The sequence below is a fragment of the Tenebrio molitor genome, chromosome 1 (assembly GCF_963966145.1).
Source record: "Tenebrio molitor chromosome 1, icTenMoli1.1, whole genome shotgun sequence".
Taxonomy (NCBI): domain Eukaryota; kingdom Metazoa; phylum Arthropoda; class Insecta; order Coleoptera; family Tenebrionidae; genus Tenebrio; species Tenebrio molitor.
Genome location: NC_091046.1, coordinates 24,031,445 through 24,056,785, shown reverse-complemented (window position 1 = coordinate 24,056,785; position 25,341 = coordinate 24,031,445). Strand labels below are relative to the sequence as shown.

At 32.6% G+C, this 25,341-nt stretch overlaps 1 protein-coding gene and 1 long non-coding RNA gene across 4 annotated transcripts in view; one reads left to right on the top strand and one right to left on the bottom strand.

Moving 5' to 3' along the window:
* Nmdar2 (NMDA receptor 2) overlaps window positions 1-24,271 on the top strand; it is a 268,077-nt gene extending 243,806 nt beyond the window's left edge. The window contains exons 11-12 of one of the 3 annotated variants that reach the window (XM_069037427.1): window positions 10,766-10,846; window positions 22,792-24,271. In XM_069037427.1, the coding sequence (XP_068893528.1) occupies window positions 10,766-10,846; window positions 22,792-22,831 (121 nt within the window). In that variant the 3' untranslated portion in view covers window positions 22,832-24,271. The remainder of the gene's footprint in view (window positions 1-10,765; window positions 10,847-22,791) is intronic. The other 2 variants (XM_069037444.1, XM_069037436.1) reach the window with 2 other exon arrangements.
* LOC138123488 (uncharacterized) overlaps window positions 1-25,341 on the bottom strand; it is a 110,063-nt gene that overhangs the window by 74,341 nt on the left and 10,381 nt on the right. The window lies entirely within an intron of this gene.

The following is a 25,341-nucleotide window of genomic DNA, read 5'->3' as shown; positions in this document are numbered from 1 at the left end:
GATTGCCTTTAAAAATTTTTGCGGAAGTCATTGTTTATCGTTGTTCTACAGTTTAGTACAGCGTGATCAACAATGACTTAGTCTGTTGGCAATGAAACAATTGAAAAATATTGATGTTTTTTGTCTCGTAATTACGTAATTACGACGTTAAAAAAATTGTCAGTTCAAAGCTAACAACCGGAAATGCGTTTAGATTACAGTGGTACAAAATTATTGAAATTTTCATTCTTGATCACCTGGTATAAACCTTAAACGATTTAATTCACAAATAAAGGGAATTAAAATGCAGTTTTTAAGACTAACGCAAGCTTAATCTCCTCCCTTTATTTATCCGTTAAATTTCACAAAAACCGATCCATAAATAATAGAGATATAAGACCTAAAAATCTTAGGTGGGACATCCTATATTTACAATTCTTACTTCAAAACGAAAAGCATTTATTTTATTTTTTATTTCGCCGTGCTACAATCATGTCTAATGATTCAAATACCGGATGTCCGCCCTAAAACTTCGGATGGATTTATCTTTGGTGTCTTTAACATTGCAAATTTGATACTGTAGGATGTTAGTCAGCCCATTGGTGGAGGTATAACTTAATATACGTCTCACGTCGTTACTCCGTTCTCAGCCACCTCCACTTCAACAACACTACATTTTTAATAACAGATTATAAAAGAGACATCTTTATTGCTGCTCTTGTGTACAATAAGGTTATAAAGGAGACTTTTTGAGATATTTGATTTTGAAATTTAAAAAATTGAATATTTTTATCGAAATTAGTAGAAAAATCAAGTTGACCAAGTTAGAGCAATGAAATATCGTATGATCAAAAAGTCTTTGGATCATGGTAGTCATTAAATGTAAAAATCATCTTCAGAATTATTTACTTCTACTCTCGTGTCAAAAATGAATTACTCCCTAGGATTTAAGGATATTCTTTACTGGGTTGCCATAAATTTGGTTAGGTTGGAGGCTATGTGGTTTCTGGTGACAAACAAAAGATTTCCCAAAAATGTAAAACAGCAAATTAATTGTAACAGTTGCAAATGACTAATTTCTCGGTAAGTGATAGATGATTTTTCATTTCACAATCAATTTTGCATACTGGCGGCATATTTATTTGGATTTAATCTCTAAATTCAAAGTAACCAACCTTAGGCATTCAAAATAACTTTTGAAAATTCTAGTTACACACAACATGAAAAACGTTATTTCCGTAAAAATTCGAATTCTAGGGAGGAATTCATTTTTGACGCGAGAGTACTGTTCGTAGTTTTTATGTGTAGGTACTTCAAAGTAGTGCTAATCTCTCACGGAACTCGTTTAAACATAAACGAGGCGAATAAATCCAATCACCATTTTCACGACGATTTTCATTACTGTAGAATGATTTAATAATAAAATTGTATGTTCTCTTTGAAATATTTTGAATTATAACCTGGTAACTTGAAAGTTGTCAAATAAATGTCAAAAATCATTGAAATAAATAATTTCCTAGATAGCTTGTTAATTCCACGGCTACTCTGATCCAAAGACTTTTTGATCATACTATAGATACCTATTTATTTAATCACTTGTCTGTAACTGGTTATTTATATCTGTGATACCCGATTATATAACTCCATTCATTTCGCCCTAGGATATAATAAGTAAAAAATACAACAATCTGAAAAACTTAAGATGTACATTTTCATTTTACTCAGTAATGTTAATGTTATTTTAAATCTTTAAAAACACAATTAGAAAATGTTCCACATTTTCCAGAAGATAGGTGTCATCATGAAGCATCCTTGAAAAATTTTAAAATATCTTCGCGTGTTAAAATCTTTGATTTTTTCTGGAGATAACCTTTTGAATTTTGTTTCAGAAAAGCTTCAACCCAGTTGTAGTTTGCTATGTCTATTTTCTTATCGACTAACAATGTTGACTTCAACATGGAATACTTCGACCACAATAGAGAGTTTTCGCGTTACGTTTTTCAGATAACCGTGTACGCTAACGCCGGGGTTGCTAGGCAATAGCGTAACCGATTCATTACCGCCCTATATTTGAATAATCGGTTACGGTAATTGCTCGCGAATAACGTACCGGTTATTTTAACGGAATGTAACGCGAAGACTCTCTAAAGTCTATTTTTTCCTGGCAGGCCGATGCGCGCGCCATTTACGAAATTCTGTAACGAAATGCGACCTCCCTATTGGTTAGTGGAATAAAATAACCAATAGGGAGGTCGCATTTTGTTCCAGGATTTCGTAAATGGCGCGCGCATCCGCCTACCAGGAAAAATACACTTTAGTGAATTCCGCTAAATATACAGGGTCTTTCACAACTCGCGCCCTAGAGAAAAAGAGGAAACAAGAGATCGCATTTGGATGTGTAATTTTGAAGAAAAAAAAATGTAGCTTAAAAGATATTCGAGAAAAGACAACTTAAAGTTAACCAATCAGAGAACTACACCTCCAAGGTGTGTTTGCCGTAATTTTACGTTGCTAGGATTTCATTTAAGAAAAAACATCTTTAAAATATTTGGGCGATTGGAGTTGTTTTTGAAAGATGTCACTGTCAAATTAAATTTGTAATAAAAAACCTTTGTTTATTTGGTTACAATAATGTAATAATTTTTGGGGAATGTAAGCGTAACGCCAGGGAGACAGCAAGAGTCTTCGAAGAACGTTTTCCGGGCAGAAATAACAACTATTTTTTCGTCTGCAACACATTTTTTTTTTTTGCTACAATACGTTGTAATAATAATTGAAATGACCTAGAATGCCATTTATTTGCGACTATCAAGCATCAACCACCACCCCACGAGTCCGAGGCCCGCGGCCCGTCCAAGACAAAACATGAAAGCGCGGCCGACCTGGTCATACCAGCCAAAAATCATCGGTGGGTTTTGCGCATCAGAGCCTCTGTAACCGAATTGGTCCGACACTGGTGGCTCAGCTCAGGCCCGTGGAGTCGCTACACCCCAAGCATCTCGTAGAATTCAGATTGTTAACCTAAATTTGTTGAGAATGAAAAGTCAAATCTAATGTGTCAAAATTACAGTAACCCAAACATTTTTTGTAACTGATTTTTGAAACCTAGCAACTGGCTTTATTTGGTTGAAATAACATCACACCTCGAGATGCCCTTCTGGGATTGGTAGAATTACAAGTCTTGTAACTCAGTTATGAAAGTAGTAATAAATTCTTTGTTTCTATATTTTGACAACTTATTGTCGTCGGCGGGTGCCCTTTTTCTCTAGGGCGCGAGTTGTGAAAGACCCTGTATACCATTCACGATGTTTTGGCATAAGGGGAGGCCATGGAAAAAGTGCATTCATTTTTGTAATGACGAACTAACTGGAACTTTTTTTGTTAGATTTTTTTACAAAATAAATGAAAATTCGACAGTTGGCAATGATTTAAATTTAAAAAAAAAATGTTGTTACACAGTCTAGGACTGGTTTACAAATCTATGAGGGGCGTGATGACCAACTCAATAGACCGGGACCAATGGCTTAACGTGACTTCCGAATCACGAGATAGAATATAACCTTTTTTTTCCGCCTTGGGTCGGAATTGAACCCGCGACTCTCGCGTCCCTGGTGCCCAATTCTTGAATCGATGGAATTAATTATCATTGGAAAAATAGGCAAATTTTCTCATGAGAAATGCAAAAGTGTATTCTGGACTTATGTCAGACGGATTGTTCCACTAGTAATCCAGAGAATTATTTCACCTAGTGTTTATCATGGGAAAATAATTTTTTCGTGAGAAATTGGACTGTCAAATGTAACACTCTTGTTAATACATAATTGTGTTTGTAAAATAAAAAAATGGAAGAATTCATTGCAATCCAAATAATGGTTGCCCAAGCACAAAGACTTTATCCTAAATTAGACCCGTTTGATTCAAATTGTCAACATATTGCCGAGCATATTGCATTTTTAAATTCTCATGTGAAATCATTTTCCAAACAGTTCAAGAATACAGATATGAGAACATTTTAAATTCCACTGGGAATTCATTTATGGAAAATATTCTCAAACGAATATTTTCCAGTGATTTCAAGAATTGGGCCCCTGAGCCGAAACGGACTCCCTTAGGCTATATTCTGCCTAATTGTCACTGCCAAAATGAATGAATTTCCAAAACGGAGTAAAGCATCAATAAGCAAGCAGACGAAGAAGCACATTTTAAAGGCTTTCAACAAAATAAAAGAAATTACTCATGGAGATAATGGAAACGTAAATACGTAAAGTAGGTACAAAATTGTAGAAGCAGTGCGGATGTTTTTTCGGTAAATCCTAATCTAAAATTAAATTCTCCCTAAGTGCTGTACAGGCTTCAGTCCCAGAAGTAGATATGTACAAAATTTTAAATGAAGGACAAGAACAAGGCTCATGGGAAACTTTAGCATCCATGACATATCCCCAGTTATTGTTAATTTGGTTGAAGATTCCGATTCGGGCAACGAGGATGAGTAGCAAAATGCAAAATTATTTCATTGTTACCGTCAACTGCCTTTTCGTGTTTGTTAGTGCAACTTTGCTTTTTTTTTCAAAATAATTAAACAAATTTAATTTCACTATACTTTGATTCGGACCAGTTTTGACAGAACAAATGACGTGACCCATAACCTAACTTTTTAAAAGCCCAAATTCGCGGTAAAAAGATGTGTTCACAAGACAAAAGTTACTAAATTTAGTAGCTCTAGTTCGTCATTACAAAAGTGAATTGATTATAGAATCCAAACTGGGTAGGTTCCATTTAAAAAAACATAATACCTATGTGTGTTTTTATAATATTGGGACACCCTTATACCGCAATATTTTCCGAATCTGCAGTAGAAACGCAACTATCATCTAAAAAAAAAACCAAAAGTTGATATCTTTAATAACAAACAAGTTATGGAGCTTTTTCGCAATTCTGGGACAACTGTATATAGGCCGAACATTTTCTGTTGGGATAGAAACGGAGCCTTGTAAAAAAAGTTACATTATTATAGAAAAAAATATATCGTATGATCAAAAAGTCTTTGGATCAGTTGCTGTATAATTAACAAGCTATCTATAAAATTATTTATTTCAATTATTTTTGACATTTACTTGACAACTTTCAAGTTAGCAGGTTATAATTCAAAATGTTTCAAAGAGAACATAAAATTTTTATTAATAAATCATACTACAGTAATGGAAATCGTGGTAATTCGGTTTATTCGCCTCGTTTATGTTTAAGAGAGTTCCTTGACAGATTAGCGCTACTTTGAAGGGCAATAAAAACTACGGGCAGTAGAAGTAAATAATTCTATAGATGGTTTTTACATTTCATTGCTATCGCGATCCAAAGACTTTTTGATCATACGATACTTATAATTAAAACTAAAATTTTCATGGTTACAAAAAAATAGAAACTATACGCAAAAATAGTGTAAGAAGTCCCGCAGCAAAAATGCGAACTAATGAATGTTTCTATGGTAATAAGCAAAAATTTTGAAACTACATTCAAAACAAGAAATCTACATTTAAGACATTGTCATTCATTTAAACAATTCAAACCAATTCGAACTCTAAATTTTCATTTTTGCGGGATGTCGAAAAGGTAAGAAACTTTAGAAATTTATATGTTGAACACAGACATTATTTAATGTGCAAAAAACAGCCATACTATTTACTATAATTTTTGTTTTTGTTTTGCAGAAATATTGGCACCGATGTCACCTTTGACATGGGACTTCTGACATTATTTTCACTATAGTTAATCAGTTAATCACACAAAATGACTCATTTGGTAAACTTGGAAAACTTTTATTTTTGATTTTACGCAAAAACTTCAGGGGAATAACATTTGTTTGCTTCATTTGAAACCCCCATTTCCGTTATTTTTCTCACTATTAATATAATGCATTCTTGAATTAACATTTTTTGTTAAAATTTGGACTTTTTATGTAATACCTACATTTTGTTACAATTGGCCTTATTTTTTGACAAACAGCTTATTACTGTTCAAATAATTTCAAAATGTTGTCTTTGGAACAAAGAATTTGTGTTGGACCGGTTTTCATCACAAAATTTCATGAAAAATTTCCCAGCATTTATGTATCACGCATGGGTGAATAGTTTTAGGTATATTCAATTACATATTATCGTTTGATTTTTTCGAGAAAAAAAAAATTTTTATTTTTCACTTTAGTATAATTGCATGATAACTCCTAGGATACGAAATACGTAAACATGTCCATAACAACCGGGGCATAATACAGCGCGTAATAAGAATAAATGGGTGTAATGAATTCATAACGCCCTCATCAATTCATAATTGCAAAGATGCCAGTTTTTTTTTTCTTTTTTTTTTAAGAACACGTAGTGAAAAATAAAATCTTGTATGCACCACGGCGTCACCGAATGATTACGCCCATCGAACGATATCCATCTCTCGGGCTAAAGCCCTCGAGTTGAATTCATCGTTCTCCGGGCATAATCATCGTTATAACGCCCTTGGTGCATAAATAGCTATTCTGCATGTTCTGTTATTTTAGTGTTAAGTCTTCCTTTTTTTAAAAAAGACTTTTTAATAACAGAAATGGGGGTTTCAAATGAAGCAAAAAATGTTATTCCTCTGAAGTTTTTGCGTAAAATCAAAAATAAAAAATGTTTCCCTCTTGTAAACTCTCAATGCGGGAACATACTGTACGTATATAATATGCATGATAAATTATTATACTGCTTTTCAGCATAAAATTGAAACGTGAATCTGAAAGAAGGCGCTAGGGTCATTATTCAGTTTTAAATTTTGAACAATGAAGAAGGTCATGTAATATAGCATTTGAGAAACCTTTAAATTCTACAGGATTACGAGTATGATAAAGTTCAGAAAACGTAAAGTATTAATTTTTGAAAAAAATGCAAAAACACGTCAAACAGTTTTTAGAGTACATTCTTGCTTTAAAGTATTGTTTAATTTATTTATTAGTTATTATTAAAATCAAGTTTATTTCGTTCTTTATAAATTTGCTTATTTTTTTTATGTAATCCCTACTTAAACTAGATTTTTATAATTCAGAAAAATAAGTTCTATCAAATAATCTAATCGAAATCGTAGCTTCCCATTTGAAACAAATATTAATGATGTCATCGTAAATTTGACCCAATTTTTTTCAATACTTATACGTTAAAAAACGCAGAATTTAAAAAACTGTTTAACGTTTTTTTGCTTTTTTTTTCAAAAATTAATACGTGCAGTATTAATTTTATCATAACCTGTATATCCAACGTTGGCTTGATTTTTCCATCAATTTCATCAATTCTTACTGGAGTTAAGATTCTTTGAATGTGGCATTAGGTATAGATATGAAATATAAATTGTCTCATCATAGTATTTAGAGTAATTTTCTAACAAAAATGCCCTTCGGGAATATTTACCAAACTATGACACACGATAACAATAGTATATTGTGTTATATTATATTATAAGGATTAAAAGTGGTACTTTTTTTGACGAGCAATTTGTTTGCATAGCGAGGCAAAGCGAAGCGTAGCCGAGCCACTGCAATAATTGCAAGTCAAAAAAAGTTACTTTTAATCCGAATAACACATACTATTTTTTCGCCAACGAAGTAAAGGACCCGTATCATGAGAAGTGCGAAACTCATAGGCACATTTAAATAAAGCCAGCGTTTTAAAATATTCGTGTAACCAAAGAGACAATTTTTGGTTTTGTTTTGTTTACGTGTTTAGTTGTTTTTTTCAAATCAACGTCAAACTGTTGCAAGTAAGTAAAAATTTATCCTGAATAAAAATGTGTGAAGAATTATCCAGTACACAGTACACCACCGGACGTGGCTGAAACTGCACAAATATGCATGGCAAACTTTCTTTCTACTAAGCAAAAAAAAAAAAGTTTAACTATAAAAATATCTAAAATTGTTCTTTCAAAATCACATGATAATCTACAGGCTAGGTACGAGTAGTTTCTGTTTAAGTACTCTAAAAGTGGACTTTAACTAATTTAATTATAGAACTGGGTCAGGAACACTTGGACCGAATCTTATTCAATTGAGTATGCAATGGATTTCCGTGAGTGCTTTTTGTATAATGGAGGGATGATCCAATAAATGGATATGGAATTAATCCATATACCCACTACTAGCATCATCTTTCTTACGTTCTTATGATAAACAATGACGGTTATTGGTAGTATCGTGTGATCCAAAAAATTTGTAACCGAGTCAGCCTTGGGAGATGAAACCGCATGTCTTCTCCGATTGATTTCCTTAATTGTGGCATGTATATAATTGATTTCATATAAATGTTCATCAAGTGAGCTGTGCATTTGTAAAAGCACCTTTAATTTAGTTACATTACAAAAGTCACATTTATGAAGGTCATGTCCAATAAATCTTTACTTGCTAAAAATACAAAGACAAAAACAAATAAGAATTACTTTAATTTAATTAGTAAAAAAGACGTAACGTTGCTTTTGAAATCATAGTTAAAATGGACAAAAACAGAAAAATTTGTCAAATCGGGTTCGGGCAGAGCAAGCAACTTTGAAAGTCAAAGTCACTAGCTTTAGCTTTACTAGAGATATTTTCATATTTGATGGCGGAAACAAAAGACTGAGAAATGTCACAAATTTGTATTGTCAGTGTCAAATTTCTCAAAGACGTTCGTGATTTCGATAGAAATGCAGCAAATTGGCAATAAGAAAGTTATTCATCGTCGAACTAGAGAAATAATTTGTAATACGTTTGATTATATGAGAATAACTTTTCCTTTAGAGCCACTGACAAACATTGGCTTCCTTAGAATTTATTTTTTGAGTCTATTTAGCGAAAATTTAAATTTACCTAGATATTCCTTTTTACAGCGTTTATGAGAAATTTGACACTGACAATACAATTTTGTGACACTTCTCAGTCTTTTGTTTCCGCCACCAAATATGAAAATACCTCTACCAACAGAAAATCAGATTTTCATGGCTTGCTTAGATGCACATTTATATGAAATTGAGTTTTTTTATAGTTACCTTATTTGAAAACTCTGATATAATTAATCTTATATAGTTGTTATACAGGGTGGAAACTTTAACTGGAATAAAATTCACAACTTAGAAATAGGCAATTTTTGTAAAAAATTCCCGAAACAGGCCGATTTTTATTTTTCCATGCCCACATTTTGACGCATATGGTTTTTGCATATCCGCTCCCGGAAGTGCGCAACCACCCCCAACTTTTTTTTTTTAATGGAAGGGTATGTCAAGTGACACCTCGTTTGAAAGACCACAAGGAATACGACGCACTGTTTGTTTCCTAGATATTTTCAAAGCCTACGTGCTAAAAAATAAAAACCATTTTTATAAGTTTAACATTATTTAATGCAAAAAATGTTCAAAATGGTCACCGTTTGTTTGTTGGCAAATTGCAAATCGATAGTAACCTGCATCCCTTACGTTTTGTAACATTTCCGGTGTAATTTGCCTAACTTCATGACTAAAACCTAAGAATATTAAGGACCTTAAGCAACGTATTAGGCATGAACCATAAAATTAGCCAAATCACACCGGAAATGTTACAAAACTGGAATAAAATTCATAACTTGGACATAGGTGATTTTTGTAAAAAAAATCCCGAAACAGGTCCATTTTTGTTTTTCCTTGCCCACATTTTGGCGCATATGGTTTTTGCATATCTGATCCCGGAAGCTCACAACTTAGGGAGAGTTTTATTTTAGATTAGAATTTACCGAAAAAACATCCGCCCTGCTTCTACAATTGTGTACTTTCCGTTTCCATTATCTCCATGAGTAATTTCTTTTATTTTGTTGAAAGCCTTTAAAATGTGCTGGTTCGTCTGCTTGCTTATTGATTCTTTACTCCGTTTTGGAAATTCATTCATTTTAGCAGTGACAATTTAAATCATTGCCAACTGTCTAATTTTCATTTATTTTGTAAAAAAATCTAACAAAAAAAAAGTTACAGTTCGTCATTACAAAAATGAATGCATTATACTTACTTAGGGCCGGTTGCACCAAAGCCAGTTAAAGTTAACTGTAGGTTAAAATGCTTCGTTACTTTGGTTACCTATTGTTATAACAATGTTTTCGTATATTTTAAACTATAGTTAAATTTAAGTCACGTTGGTGCAACCGGCCCTTAGGTTTGTAATGTTTTTAGAGTCATTTCGTTTCCTGTATAATTTTTTTCATTTGGGTCATCAATAGTAAAATTATAGCGTGGGCCGTTTTTTTTTAATACAGCCTGTATATATCATTAATTCAAGTTCGAATTTCAGAAGCATTCATGATGCAACTCGAAATACGTTCAAACTGGCAACGATGTTACCGTTTCCGTCACCTAATTTAACCTTTACTGAAATCAACCTAACCTAACACGAAAGCTATCAGTTTCTAATAAGGAATTTTATTTGTTCTGTAGTTACTACCAACAATGTTACCAGATGTTATAACCACCCCACATTCGCTGTGAATAGACAACAATTCCCTTCTTGCACTCATGTTTCTGACAGTCGTTTATGTAAATCATAATTATGGCATAAAATAAATATCTTAATATATGGTTTTTTAAACCTTATTCAAAAGTTACGACTTCCGCAATTTTTTTGTTTTTTTGTTTTCATTTTAAGTATATGACAATTATCGGGGACTCTAATATGTATACATTTTTTTTGACCAAACGATATTTTAAACGTAAACTATACTGGGATATTCTAATAAGCATTAATTTAAATACAAATTAACTCACATCTTTCTATTATTTTCAGTGTGATAGTTTCCGGAGAACAAGCACGAGCTAGGTTAAGAAACTTAAATGCAGATAAAAGTAGCAACTCCGATTTATTTGGGTAAGTATGATTTTATTTTTAATTATTACGTTATAACAATTGTTTTTCTGTTCAAAAATATGTTAGCGTTTATTACATATTTATTTATAAGAGCGGATATATTGGGTGCCCCAAAATTTCGAACGTCGTTAAGTAGTTGTTAAGACATCAGGTAAAAAGTTTGAAAAAAAAATCTTCTTTTTGGTAGAAGATATGGACCTATTCGTTACACTAAATGTGGCAACATTTAAAAACTTTCTATGCATCCTAATAGTCTGCAAATATTTCATTTTTGTTGTATCCATGGAAATGAGAGGGAAAAATCAATGTCATGTTGCCGCACGCTATTTGAGGTAAAACGAACGTAAAAACGAAAGAAAATAATTGCAAACCTGATCACAATCGTTCAGAATTATTAGGTCCCTGGCTAATAAAAGAAAAATAGTCAAAATCTTTTTTAATATTTAAAATAAATGCTGCACCTTTTGAGCCCCCATATCTTCAAATCTAAGAGGAATAGAATTTTTCTCATTATTTTCTAACATGAGTTGACATTGCCTCATTGAGTTATTTCGCGAATTTTGGGGCACCCAGTATACTTTTTCACACAATCGTGTTGTTATGTACTTACTAGCTACTTACTATTGTTATTGTTGTTGACACAATCTGTAAATTGAACTTACCACCCTAATGCGGTAAGTAATGAATGACACAATTAAGTAATCAATAATACTGACTGACAGAGCAAGATAAAGTTTTGATGCTTTCCAAATTAGAAGAAGAGTGGTCCATAAGTAGGGTTCCTACTCATAATGGGCTAAATAAAAGCACTGTTCTACAGATAATAAGTAAAGAAGAGGTGTGAACAAGAAGGGACCGTGAGTACAAGACCGATCTTAATTTTTTTTAATTGCTGTTAATGTCACCTTTAACCAAATCTCAAAATTACCCGTTCACGCTGCTTAAATTTTGCAAAATCGTTGTTACTTGATTTTGAATGTGTACGCGAAAGTTTTGAAAGTAAGTGTACATCAAAATTTCGACTTTTCTTTTGAGTGTACATTAAACCTAGTGATGAATAAATTACTACTGTCAGATAGAATGAATTTGGGTTATAAACTGGTGTTTCAAATTATTTTATTTAACGCTATTTAAGTTATTGTACGAGTATCTAAATCTTCCTCAGAATAGAACTACAATTCTGAAACTGAATCGGACGCGGCAAGAGAAATAATTATAGGAGGAACATCAGCAATAGATAAATGACCCATATACTTCTCCAATGTGACAACATTATTGTACGTAAATTACCAAGTTAGTATAATAGGGATTTTGAATATTACCAACAGCCTGTCAACCTAACAGTGCGGATGTCAAGCGAACGGATAATATGTAATTAATTATAACTGGAAGAGAAATATTTGTTAAACTTTTTTAGAAATATTTGTGTCACTATTCAAAATACTCTTGTCAAAAAAATTACTTCAAACTCAATTCATTTCATATAAGCGATTGTGCGAAAAACGTTATGGACTGTACAGTTATTAAGTACCATAACAGAATCTCTTCCTGCATTGTGTTATAATGCACTTTTACTAACCTTATATTTCAATATACTGTATTATTATGCACAATAAGTTTAACTTTTAGACAATTTGACGATAGACGATACGACAATCTTCATGTCCTTATGATTATTTTATCTTTAATTTTATGGAAGATGTATTCGAAATGTCACAAAATTCTTCAACATTGTGTAATTTAAAAAACATCACAAACATTACAAACAAACAAATTATGTACAGTCATATTCAAATAAATCTGGGACAACTCTCAATTTCACTTGTTAATATAAATCTGGGACAACTTCTTTTTTGGATTTTAAGGCTAGGGCCACACTACAGAGTAAATAATTGGCCCATAATTTAGTCCGATTGGGTAGCTTCCGCGCACACCATGCAAACTGTTTGGTTGGCTGTTGGTGGCGTTGGTGCGCAGACAGTCGACTATTAATCGGCCGACTGCTTATGCACAGTTGATAAAATCAACGCGATTTTAATTAAATATGACATCTGACATAGGATAAAGATATCCTTTAGTTCAACATATTGAATAACTTTCATAATCATAAATTAAAAATCAAACTTTTTGCACTGCAGAGAGCCAGTGTACGCATAATACGTGTGGATCACCGATCGGATAGTCGGTGAATGTGCGCACTCGCATAGTACACCATGCTCTATCAATAGTTGGCCAACTTTCTTGTTGAAAGGGAATTCCAACTATTTTTCGATCAATCTGTCGGCCGACTACAATCGCTTTAGTGTGCGCACTCACATAAGTCATCATACTTATTAAGCAACCAACTAAACTGTCGGCCGATGAAAAGTCTGTAGTGTGGCCCTAGCCTTAATGTGACTTCAAGCAGTTAATTGGGGCCAGTTTCATAATAAACTTAAAGTCGACTTTATCTTAACGTGACTTTAATGGATTGTTGCGACAATATGTTTCCATGGTAAATGGTAAAGTTTAATGTTAAAGCAACTTTAGGCTGATTATGAAATTGGGGTTTAACATTTTATTTTAAAAAAATGTTTGGCTCCAATTAACAATTCAATGGTTGTTATTTTATTATATCATTAGGCATTTTGTGGTAAAATTGCTTTGAAAAGTATTGGGAGATTCAAATTTATTGTGGATAAGTATGGCAACTATGTTCGAAAATTTATGTGGCAACTGTGTGGGTGGGGTAGAGTTGACATTTGTATGACATTTCATATGCGTGCATTTGATTTTTTTTTTTTACATCATTGCACATTGACTTGACAATTTTCAAAATTGCGCGACTATAGTCTGTCTCTAAATTTCCACCAGAGACAAGGGAAGATCTTCCCTTGTCTCTGATTTCCACCAACACTGCATTCTACGTTAGAAATACAACCGACAACACTGTTTGGTGAAAAATGCGTTATGAGGTTATCATTCTCTATGTCGGTCAATTTCCGTTTTTACAACTCAAGATTTTAGAATAAAGGAAAAGAACGTGCTAACCTTTTTATCCCTTCGAAATATTTTACTAGAGCACTTTTCATTTTAGCGTCAAGTCAATTACGTTGTTTTTTAATCATGTTTATAAAATAAACTAGGCAAAAATGAATAGGGAATTCCACAATTTTTCTTGGAAAGCAAAATAAGTGCCCCAATCCTCCCACGTATTCTTAAACACAAGATAAATTTAAAATGTTACAATTACTTGAAACATTACATTTAATGTCTATATTAATATATTTCTAACACATTTCATTACAAATTTTAAACGTTATTTATAAAAAATTCAAAAAAGAAAAAAATCCCTATTTATTTTTGCCTAGTTTAATTATATTACCAACTTTGGTTATAAGTAACAATACCCAGTTTAGAAATATTTTTATTTTGCCAACATAATTCAACAAGTGGTGGAAATTTAGAATTGAGACACACCGTAGCCGTCGGTAGTAAGAGATAACCGTGCTGAGAAAAAGGCAACGCCGCAACGCTCGCCTCTAGCGGACCGACACTCGGCACTTCGGCAGACATACTTACATGAATGTCAGAAACATGTGAGGCTGTAATTATTGCAAATCACTAAAATTAACATTTTATTTGTTCCGCACTTGTAAACGTCAGTTTTACAAGTCACTGTATTCGTCTTGAAAATGTCTTTTAACTGGCTAGCCTGTAAAATTTTTACTGGCTAGCCAGTAAAATTTTACACCCGTGCTCATGTGAGTGTCGTGCGTTTCCAAAGCAGTACGTGTAAAGCTCATACGATATTTTTTTCAAATATTGGAATTTTTAATAGTTTGTAAAACTGTTTATTCGGAATCGTATTGTAATATGCACATTCTTAACCTTATACGAGGGCGGAAAGTTAACCATTCCTTTTTATATTTACTTCCCTCTCTTGGTCAGTAATAGGGCACTTTCCGCACTGTTATGACGTTTTTCCAGTGGCGTACACGAATTGTCGAAAAACGGTAGAAATGAAATTGCATCAAATTAATTGTTTATTTGCTAAAAATGTAATTATTCCGAATAAAATAGTATACAAACCTCGGTGGGAAGGTGTTTCCTTCCTGTCTCGAGCATTAGTTCACCTCGGCTACGCCTTGGTAAACTATCTTAGCTCTCGACAGGAATAAAATACTTTCCACCTCGGTATGTAATCTACTATCACAAGTGTGGAACAAATAAAACATTCAACAATATACGCAAGGTAACGGGTTTTGAAATGAAATGAAAAAATGAAAATCGGATAAGAACATATGAGTTTATTTTACATTATTTTCACATATGAAGTTTCGGCCGTTCCTCCCGACTCATCCTGTATAAATAACAAGGTTGTAGTTGTTATGATATGAAGCTGTTGATTGGTTTGATCTATGCAAGATCAATGTTGTTCAATAACAATATTGCTAAAATTTGAAACAAAATCGCACCAATTATTATCAGTAGAATGAAAGTGTATTTGACAGACCACACTTGAAGATGAAGGAATCGCTTTCAACCATGTTTGTTTACGTTCTTCATTTTTAGGAAATTTATAAATATACTCATACCACAATTATCCTGTGTTGTCTTCAATGCCGAATCATACTTGCTGTTACAACTGGGCACACAACGGCAAGGCATGTTTTTAAGGTTATACCAACGAATCCGCGCAAAAAAAAAACCAAATTACACCGATAACAAAAATGTCTTCAATTTTACATACCTCGGTTAAACAGCTCTTCTCACACACATGAAACCCTTTTATGAGTTTAATTAAATATTTACCAAAAAACAGCGGTTACGAACAAGAAAATGAAAATTAACACACATTCCACATTACCACGTCATGCATTTTGCTGTCGCCGACAGGTCCTCTGGCCATGTTGCCAATTCTACTTCAGCACGGCTATCTCTTACGTCGGCTACGGAGAGGCTATACAGTGCGTTCGTAAAGTTCGGAATAAATTCGATAAAATTGTAAGTATTAATTTCTGAGAAAAATCCTCGAAGAGGTCAACTTTGTTTTTAAAAAGTGAATGTTGTACAGTACGTTATTTAAGTTGACAGCTTGTCGTCTCCTAATTAATAATGATGTCATCAATAATTTTTCTAAATGACAACCCTCACTTTTTTCATCTTTTTCTGGTAGACCTTCTTGTACTTAAACGACTAATGAAAAAAATTGATACCTTACATAACAATTTGCGTTCTAAATTGTTTGGTCTATTAAAATAAACCTTCCATTGTAACTAAATCTATTGAAAAAAAATTTAAGTTAAAAATTAAATTAAATTTTTTAAAGTAAAATTTGTCATTTTCTCAAAAAAATTGTTATGTAAGGTGTCAATTTTTTTCATTGATCGTTTAGCTAGTATGAAGGCGTACTGAACAATATGCACTTTTTAAAAACAAAGTTGCCCTGTTCAAGTATTTTTCTCAGAAATTAATACTCAGTTTTATCGAATTTATTCCGAACTTTACGAACGCACTGTATGTAAAAGTAAAAACCACAGCAGTTAAATTGCAGATCTATAAATAAACAAACTTTTCATTTTTTTAACACTTTGAAATAAGACGAAAATTAAGCTACCCATATAATAGCTATTTATGTAACCAGTTAGGAAATGCGTTATTTTGTGTAACGAGTGGAATATTTGCGGGACGAGCGCAGCGAGATCCCGCAAAATCACACAAGTTACACAAAATTGCATTTCCAAACGTGTTACATACAAGATTTTTTCTAATTTTGACAAAAAAAAGTTTCTTCAAACGTTAAACGAAGTAATGAATTTTATTAATAATTAATTATTATTGTGTTAAAATATCAAGTAGGTAAGTAGGCACGGTTATTTTGCTTAAAAACAAAAAATATGACAGTGTCAACTGGTGATACAATAAATTTTTCCTAACCAGTTAGGAAAGATTTTACTTTTCGTAACCAGTTACGAAAAGTGTGACGTTTCCAAACGTCAATTAATTTTAAAAAGTGTCACTTTATATGTCAAAATTAGAAAAAAATAATTTATTCCATTTTGACGTTTAAATTTGACTTTTCGTGTTCGTTTCCCGAGATACATAACGTAAAAAGTGGTATATAACTAAATATATTTTTCAGTTTATATACCTATCTTGACATCTGTCAAAGATAACCTGAAAATTTACAATTAATTCATGTTTTTCAAAATTTTTGCCTCAATGAACACGAAAAACGTTGTGTGCACCTCGACCAAAAAGTGCCTTTTGTCCGCGCCTGTTTTCAAGTCTTGGCTCCGCCTCGACTAAAAAACCCAGACTCGGACGAAAAAGATGCACTTTTTGGGCCTTGATACACAAATAACTATCATTAACGCCATGACAGCAACGACAACATTATCGTTATTCGCAAGTGAATTAAATTCTTTTTTCATTATACCTGAGTCATAATCTCTGTTTTTGACACTAAAATGCGTGCGAAAAGGACCTTTTTAAAATCTGCGTCTCTAATAGGTCTATTATTGTATTCAATTTGGAGTCGTTTATGGCTATCTCTTAAAGCACTCGTAATTTAATAGATCTCTAAGAAATTTTTTATCAATGTTTCAGTGTATTAGTGTCATTTACACCAAAAAACTTCCAAAATTAATGTTCAAACTCTACTTTTTAACATATGTTGCAGGTGTAGTTGCATCCGTTACCTTGAATTACCAATTAATACAAAATTCCCTAGAATTTGGAAATTTAATTTTTTTATTTAAAAATTAATGCAAGGGTGCAAATTCTAAAAAATAAGATAAAAAACTCGTTTTATAAGGGCATTGGCGTACTCATCCCATACAAAACTCCCCTACGGGTCGTTTTCTACACTTGGGACTCGTGCGCCAAATCAACCCATATAAAACTCGTTCTCTAATATACTCGTACTATGAAAACACTAAAGCTGTAAAGGTTGCTTAGGTAACAACAAATTCACCTACATTTTGAACAATGATAAATACACATTTATACACAATTTATAACAAATATACATGGCAACGAAACAACAACAATTGACCATTTCTACATACCGGGACATTTTTTTAACATTGAACATAGCCCACACTTATTCTATTATCAGTTTTAAAAAACACAAGTCAATGCATGTATGTAATCACGTAACCAAGGTAACGAAAATAAGTACTTGACAGTTTAACAAAATGGTCAAGTTGTTTGAAGAAGAAATACACATAATGCAGTTATTCTATGCCAATCAGAGCATTAGAAATGTGCGTGACATTTCCAATGCAATACATGATAGACCAATTCCATCAATCGGAACAATTTTTAACATTATTTTAAAATCTCTGGTGTTCGGTAAAGTTGGTTGCATAGCAACTCACAATGCATTGATCTGTGTTTGTTAAAATTTAACATAGGGAATAAGTATGGACTATGTTCAGAGTTAAAAAAATGTCCCGGTATATCAATGATTAATGAATTAATGACACGGATTACTTCGGAAAAGGTATTTCAATTTACTTTTTTTGTTATAATTTTCAGATTTTAGTGCAGGTATAATAAAAAATAGCGTATGATACACGTTTATAAGGGCCTTTAAAGCACTTGCGGCGTTAAAAGCACTCCGCTACGCGTCGTGTTCTTAAACTCTTCGCGCGTTCTTTAAAGGCTTCCTTATAAACTTATAAACTTGTATCATGATATACTATTAATTCACTTGTGATTTAAAAAAAAAATCACCATCTTTCAAAACCCAAACACTCGCACACTCGCGCTTATGGCCTAAATTGTTTTTCTCGCGAATAAACAATGGTTTATGTCACCTGGTGTATAAATAACTATTATCTTCATATTTGTCCATATTTATCTATAAAAAAAATATCATTTGATGCTGAAAATGTCACACATATAAAATTACCTTTTAAAAGTAAGACAAATTAGAATCTTTTTTTAATTAAACCTAAAATGTTAAAAAACAATTTAAAAGATACTAAGGCCCGGTTGTATAAAGCTTAGTTAACATCGTGTCAACTAACAACGCATCAAGTCGGAAATCCGCCCATTTGATTGGCGGATTCAAATCCAATATTAAATACCCCCAATCAGATCGCTTGACATTGTGTTAAGACTACTACTACTAACAAATTGCTGATACTCATATTTATGGTCTAACACTGTAAACAAAATGAAGCAAACAAAATTACTAACTTTGTAACTTGTGATGAAACATGTCCAAAGAATGTACTGAATTATAAAATTCCATATTTTTTTCTTACTTACAGGTTCACCTAACTGTTTTATTTTTACTAGTGTAAATATCCTTTAATAATAATTAATAATGTTGACTTTCATTTAATTCGTAATATTTTGAAGCTGTGAGTTAATTTTATTCAAAAGTAAAAGAAACAGATGCTCAAAAGAGAGACCTCTGTTTCGAATAAACACGACTACACGTCGAGGCATGCTTTCAATAAAATAAATAAACAACAGTGTTCTGGGGTAACTCATTTTGTTTGCTGTAGCCGCAATCGAAGGTCATTAAGTTTCTTGACAAGTGGCGCAAATTACGCAATGGTCTTTCCATCAAATCCCAGACATGTTGTAAATCAGAAGACCGAGCAGGACACAGAAGGATGTCAACGTTATCCTCTTTCAAGAACTGTGTTACAGTCGTTGTATGTTGACGTTTGAGATTGCGCATTATCATGCTGAAAAATGAGGTTTACTAACTCCTAAAGGCACGGAAGAACAATAAACTGCGTTGGTTAAGTAACTTACGGCATTGAAGACTTCCTACCGTGGCATGTTGTACTCCATAGGATCACTCCCTGCGTAAGAGCAGTATGACGTTTCACATAAAATTCTAGATTTTTCCGTTCTCCACGTGTACGTCTCACCCTGCTTCAACAAACAAAAACGAGATCCGTCACTGAACACTATTTGGTGCCATTCTTGTCTCCAATTAGGAATCGTTCGTTGTACCAATTTAATCTGCGAGTCCCACGGGTTGCGCGTTGCGGTAAGAGAAAGACACAAAAATCTATGATAAGACGATCTTATTGGGCAATATACGGATAACATAAAGATTAGACATCTCACATCTTCCCTAGACACATTTCGAATGGCCCGTGTTGTGGATAATCTGTCATTTAAGGCCGTTCTAAGCGGTATTTTTCACGATCTGAAGTTGTACGTGGAGCTCCAGGTTCCCGTCTTGACATCATCTGGACCAACATAGTAAAACCGTTGGCACACTGGGTCCTCCGCAGTTGTTCGAAATAAAAGTTAGACTTTTCTCATTCCAATAATTCGCCCGCGTTAGAAATGGTTTTATTGTCGATAATTTTTTCGTTGACGAACTATAGGCATTTTACCGAAACTTTTAAAACACACTAGCGAAAACAGAAGTAAAAAGTTTTAGCTGGCATATTGGAACACGTGACGAACAATCGGAACGCATCCAGAAGAAGCCTGAAACAGCATCTTCTCGCAACGCTGATGTCACTGATTTTGATAAAATAATAACAAGTCATGAAACGCCGAGACGTACTTATATGGAATATTCGAAACAGAACCTCCGTCGAGATTAAAAGAGAGACTTTGCGCGTCAGTTAGTTAATTACTATACTTTTTTTGCATATCGTAATGAAAGTGGCACTTTTTTACACGAAAAATCGTAATGAAAGTAGTAATTTTTTGCATCATTTTATTCCATTTCCTTGGAGATGATTTTTTTTTGTAGGTAATTTTTCATAAATCCTTTTGGACCAAATTTCTCAACTTACATCGATATGCAAAAAAATAGTGTCCACAACACGTTATGAAAGTCTCTTTTTTTCATTTATTTGCTTGATTAACTCGGGCTAGGCCCTTGTTAATCAATCTGCAAATTCGTGTAAAAAAGTATGACTTTCATAACTAGTTGTACAAATAACTATTTCGACCTCCGTCTAGAAACACTGATTTTTCATTCGTCTAAATCGTCTGGAAACTAGCATTTCCCTGCCTAGCAAAAAAATCGACATAGGAATGAAAGATTTTAGGTTGGCAGCACAAAATGTCAGTGTCATGTGGCATTTTTGTACAATTTTTTAAGTGAAAAATATTGATGTCGGGCAAATTTGTATCCCTTATCGCAAGCTGTACATTGTGTATAGCAGTAGGGGCCGAGGAGGGTATCAAGCGATGGGTTAAGAATAACAGAAACGACGACGACGGTTTTGAATATTTGAGGAATTGGTTGATTTTTGTCGTGACAGTCGCTTCTTGAATCCTTTATGTTGCCAATGGAAGAAAAATAAATTGCCTATCTGATAATTTTTTAACAAGAATGATTAACTATATTTTGTTTTAAATAAATTGTCGACCGAAAAAATGTTGTGTATTACACGGCTAGAAAATGTTTTGCAAGTGCTCGCACTTGTGGGCCTCGGCTGGCGCCTCTGCCCCACAAACTATGCTTGCACTTGCAAAATGGCATTTTCTAGCCTTGTGATACAAATAACTACTCGTATTAAAAGTGCGAATCGGGCCTATTCTGTAACTCGTCTGTTAATTTTAACCATCCGCTAATAAATTAATTTTTAACAACCGGTTATCTACAAATAACCAAAATTCTATTCTGTAAGACAAATTATTAACGGGTAGGTTAAAAAGCATTATTTTAGCGGCTAGGTTATTTTGAAGAATGAAGTCAGGCACGGAAGCGTACAAATACATATGGCAACGTCGCAAATCACTGTCAGCTGGAGGAACAACAGTCATAATTATTTGCAAAATTATACCCTGTGATTATACCTAACCTCAACTAATAATTGCAGACAACATTGGTATGGGCACAGACTACTCAAAAACGTGAAATTGAAATTAAAAATCGACCGGTTTATGATTTATCGAATTGTTGCATTACTTTTGCCCCTCACTGTATAAATGAAAGTAATTGGTAATTGGTACCACTTTTACGACAACCCTCGTTAAGCGGCAATAAACCACTCAAGGAATCAAAAGGTCGTTTTAAATATCGATAGATGAACTTTAGGTATCAACTCAAATATGTTACAGCTTGCCCACTGTAGCTTGAGCTATGAGGGATGCGCAAAGTTGAATAAAAAGGTCAGATAAAGAGATCCTGGAAGCGGCAAAGAAATGCGACAAAATTAGACCACTGCGCATCCGGTTCTTACAGCTCAAGCTACAATAAGAAAGCTGTACAGGGTGATTCATCTTTTACCGCCGGTGGCAAAATTACCCTTAAGAATTGAGAAAAATCTATGGAATTGACAGATTTGATTTGTCGAAAAATTTACTTACGAGTACATTTGTCGCCTTCATTCCAGTTCATGCACCAAAAGAATATTCATTGCGAATGCCATTATGATTTGGGACCGTTTTGACGTAAGTTAATTTTTAACGGCTGGTTATGACCACCCTCTAAAAATTAGCAATTTGAGTTAAATTTTAACAACTTTTGGTTAAAATTTTGGCTTAGAGAATAGCGCAATGGATTAAAATATTTTAACCGTTGTTTTAACGTTTAACTTTTAACCAAGTGTCTTACAGAATAGGTCTGAATTTCAGTTTAATTTTCTGTAGTGTGAAGTTAAAAGTTCATTTTGTGTACATTGTTGATGAACAGTAAATTGTTATTGTTGTTTCTATAAATCGACGAACTCACAACGTAAACGTTATAATAATAATTAATGCTTTTATCGCTTCCAAAAAGAAATTACCTAAAATATTGTTGTTTGTTTTCTTTCAAACTGTAATGATTTCTTCTACTGAAGTACACGTTTTATGTGAAAATTCTAATAAAATCAATTCACAGCTTAAGGTGTCACACTTTCAGTGAAGCATCGAAAATCACAATGTCTGCAACGTCTTTTTGTGTATGACTTATCTTTCGCCCATGTAGTATTTTTTTTTAATCCTGAATACGAGTTTATCAGCCCCATATTTTTTTGCAGTCAGAAGACAGAAATAGCTGAAATGGAAACTGTTCTGTGATCAAATAAGAAAAACAAGATGAACAACACCAAATAATTTCTGAGTACGTCGGTACCATCATCATTGCCTGAAAAAAAAAACTCTTATGAATTGTGGTGCATTGTTAAATAGTATCAGTGACCTACATCAATAACACGATTAAATACACTCACCAATGAAACTTTGTGCCGGATAAGTTCATCATTCGTCAGAGATAGTATAGATCGAAATATTTATTAATATTGTAGATAGTCAGTCGCAAACTCGACCGTTATGAAGTTAAACTGACTGAATGTTGTATAGATTACATTTTTTTTATAAAATTCAATGACTATACACATTTCAGTAAAGCATTATTTTATCAAATCAACTGTAACCTATATAACTTTCTCTTAGTTTACATTGTTGTTGCTATAATGTTGTTGCTGTTATTGTTGATGTTTTCACGCTATAAATTATGTCAATATGTGTGAAAGTCATAAGAAATTTAAAATGTATATTTTCATTTCAAAGATTCTTTCCAAATCAATTGTCAGTAAACCACAATCAGTATGATATGAAACCTAGATAAGAATTTAAGCTCCCAAGATTGGATATTAAAAAAATATGTGCTAGGTAAGTAGGTACGTTGTTCACAGATATTTGTTTTGTTCCAGCCAAGTAAGCTGAATTATTTGTGAAATATTTTATTTAAGTAAAAAATGTGACAATAAAAGAAATTTCTTTGGTCCCTCAAATTACAACATTATAAATTTCTAATGACCAATTAAAAATACACAATAATAATGGAGTTTGTTTGAATCACATTTTGCGATTTAATGAAACCTCAAACATCACAATAATTAGTTAGTAAAATGAATATGTCGTGTGTTATTTGGAAGCAGACTCCTGAATCTACCCTTAACAATTCTTAAATACAGTTGTTGTAATAATTGTACTACAAACATATTTCAGAATGTTATCAAACGGAGTTCTAGAACACGTTTAAGAAATAATATAAATACATTCGATTTTTAAGTATTTCAAACATTCATATTTTCGGAGACGAAAATACCAATTGTAAGAATGTATTCATTTATTTTAAAAACGGCGTTCCAGGTTCAAACGAGTTGCATTGCTAATTTGTTATTAGCGCATTACTTGTTATAATGTTTAATTAAGCAATATTTTGAATGTTTACTATTTGATTATTGTGCAGTATAAATTTAAGTTTATACATAATTAGTCGCTGAAAAATTAATTTGTAATTTAAATTTATTAGCAGCTGAAATAGCAATTTTGTGACGCTATGATCGACATTATTATAAAATGTTCTGTGTTGATTATTTTATATCAATTATAATAAACGAATGTAAATAAAATTGCAATAAAAATTATATTTAAACAAGTCAATAATATAGAAACAGTATAAATGTTAACTATGTAATCAGTATATCTATATATTTCAGTAAATAAAACATAAACATAAATGTTCTAATAAATTCTCCTTTATTAAACTGTACTACATTAAACAAATCTCACTTAAAAAAATATCCATTTAAAAATAGTCGTAGGAAAATATTTATTTTTTAAATTAAGTGACTTTCATAAAATGTGATAATAATAAATATAATAATAATTACCTAAAACGGTTGTTAATTAATTTCAGAGAAAGCAATAAAGTTTTTCTTAGGTAAGTATAGCCGTCCCATGTTTTTAATTTTTATATACATCTTGTTTTGTTATTATTTATAGTGTTATTTTCTTGTAATATTAAAATTTGGCGATGATCTTGGAAAATCGATGTTTGTCATGTATAAGTACGGCAATATTTTTTCTTATGAAGAAGATTTGAAAAAAATATATATTTATAATTTTGTATTTCAATTATTTTATTAAGTATAGTGTAGCAAATTTTGAGACACATTTTAACAGGTTTATGGAGGGTGTCCGGGTTCGACCGCACAATCTTTGGACATCATTTTATTCCACAAGAGAAAAGCCTCCAAAAATGTCCACGTTTTTTTCTATAATATTTAGTTTTTGAGTATTATTATAAATACTGATAAATTCTGAATAACTCAAAAATTAAAAAGAGGAATCACGTGACGTCGAGGTGTTTATTTGTACGTTTTAGTAGGTTGATAAACAATGTAGGTATAAAGCTTGTGGTAATTTCTCATTCAATTTAATTTCATTAGAGCGTAGAGCCCCTGCGCACTAGCAACTTTTGTTCTAGGCAACAAAATAGTTTAGTCGAGCATCGCACACTGGCAACTTAATATGTAGTTGCTTATATAGAACAGTTTTAACACATGGATTTTGTAGAAAAAGCAACTAAATTCATTTACCGGCAACCGTTTCCTCGTAAAATAGGACAAGTTTTTATTTGATTCGATTTAAAAATCGCTCGTGCGCGAGGTATCATTTACTTATGTGTGTTCAAATTTTGTGATTAATAGTTGCTTGACAAAAGTTACTAGTGCGCGGCAGGGCTTAGATGGGTACTCATTTATGAACTTACAGTATTTTTTTACTTATCAAATAAATAT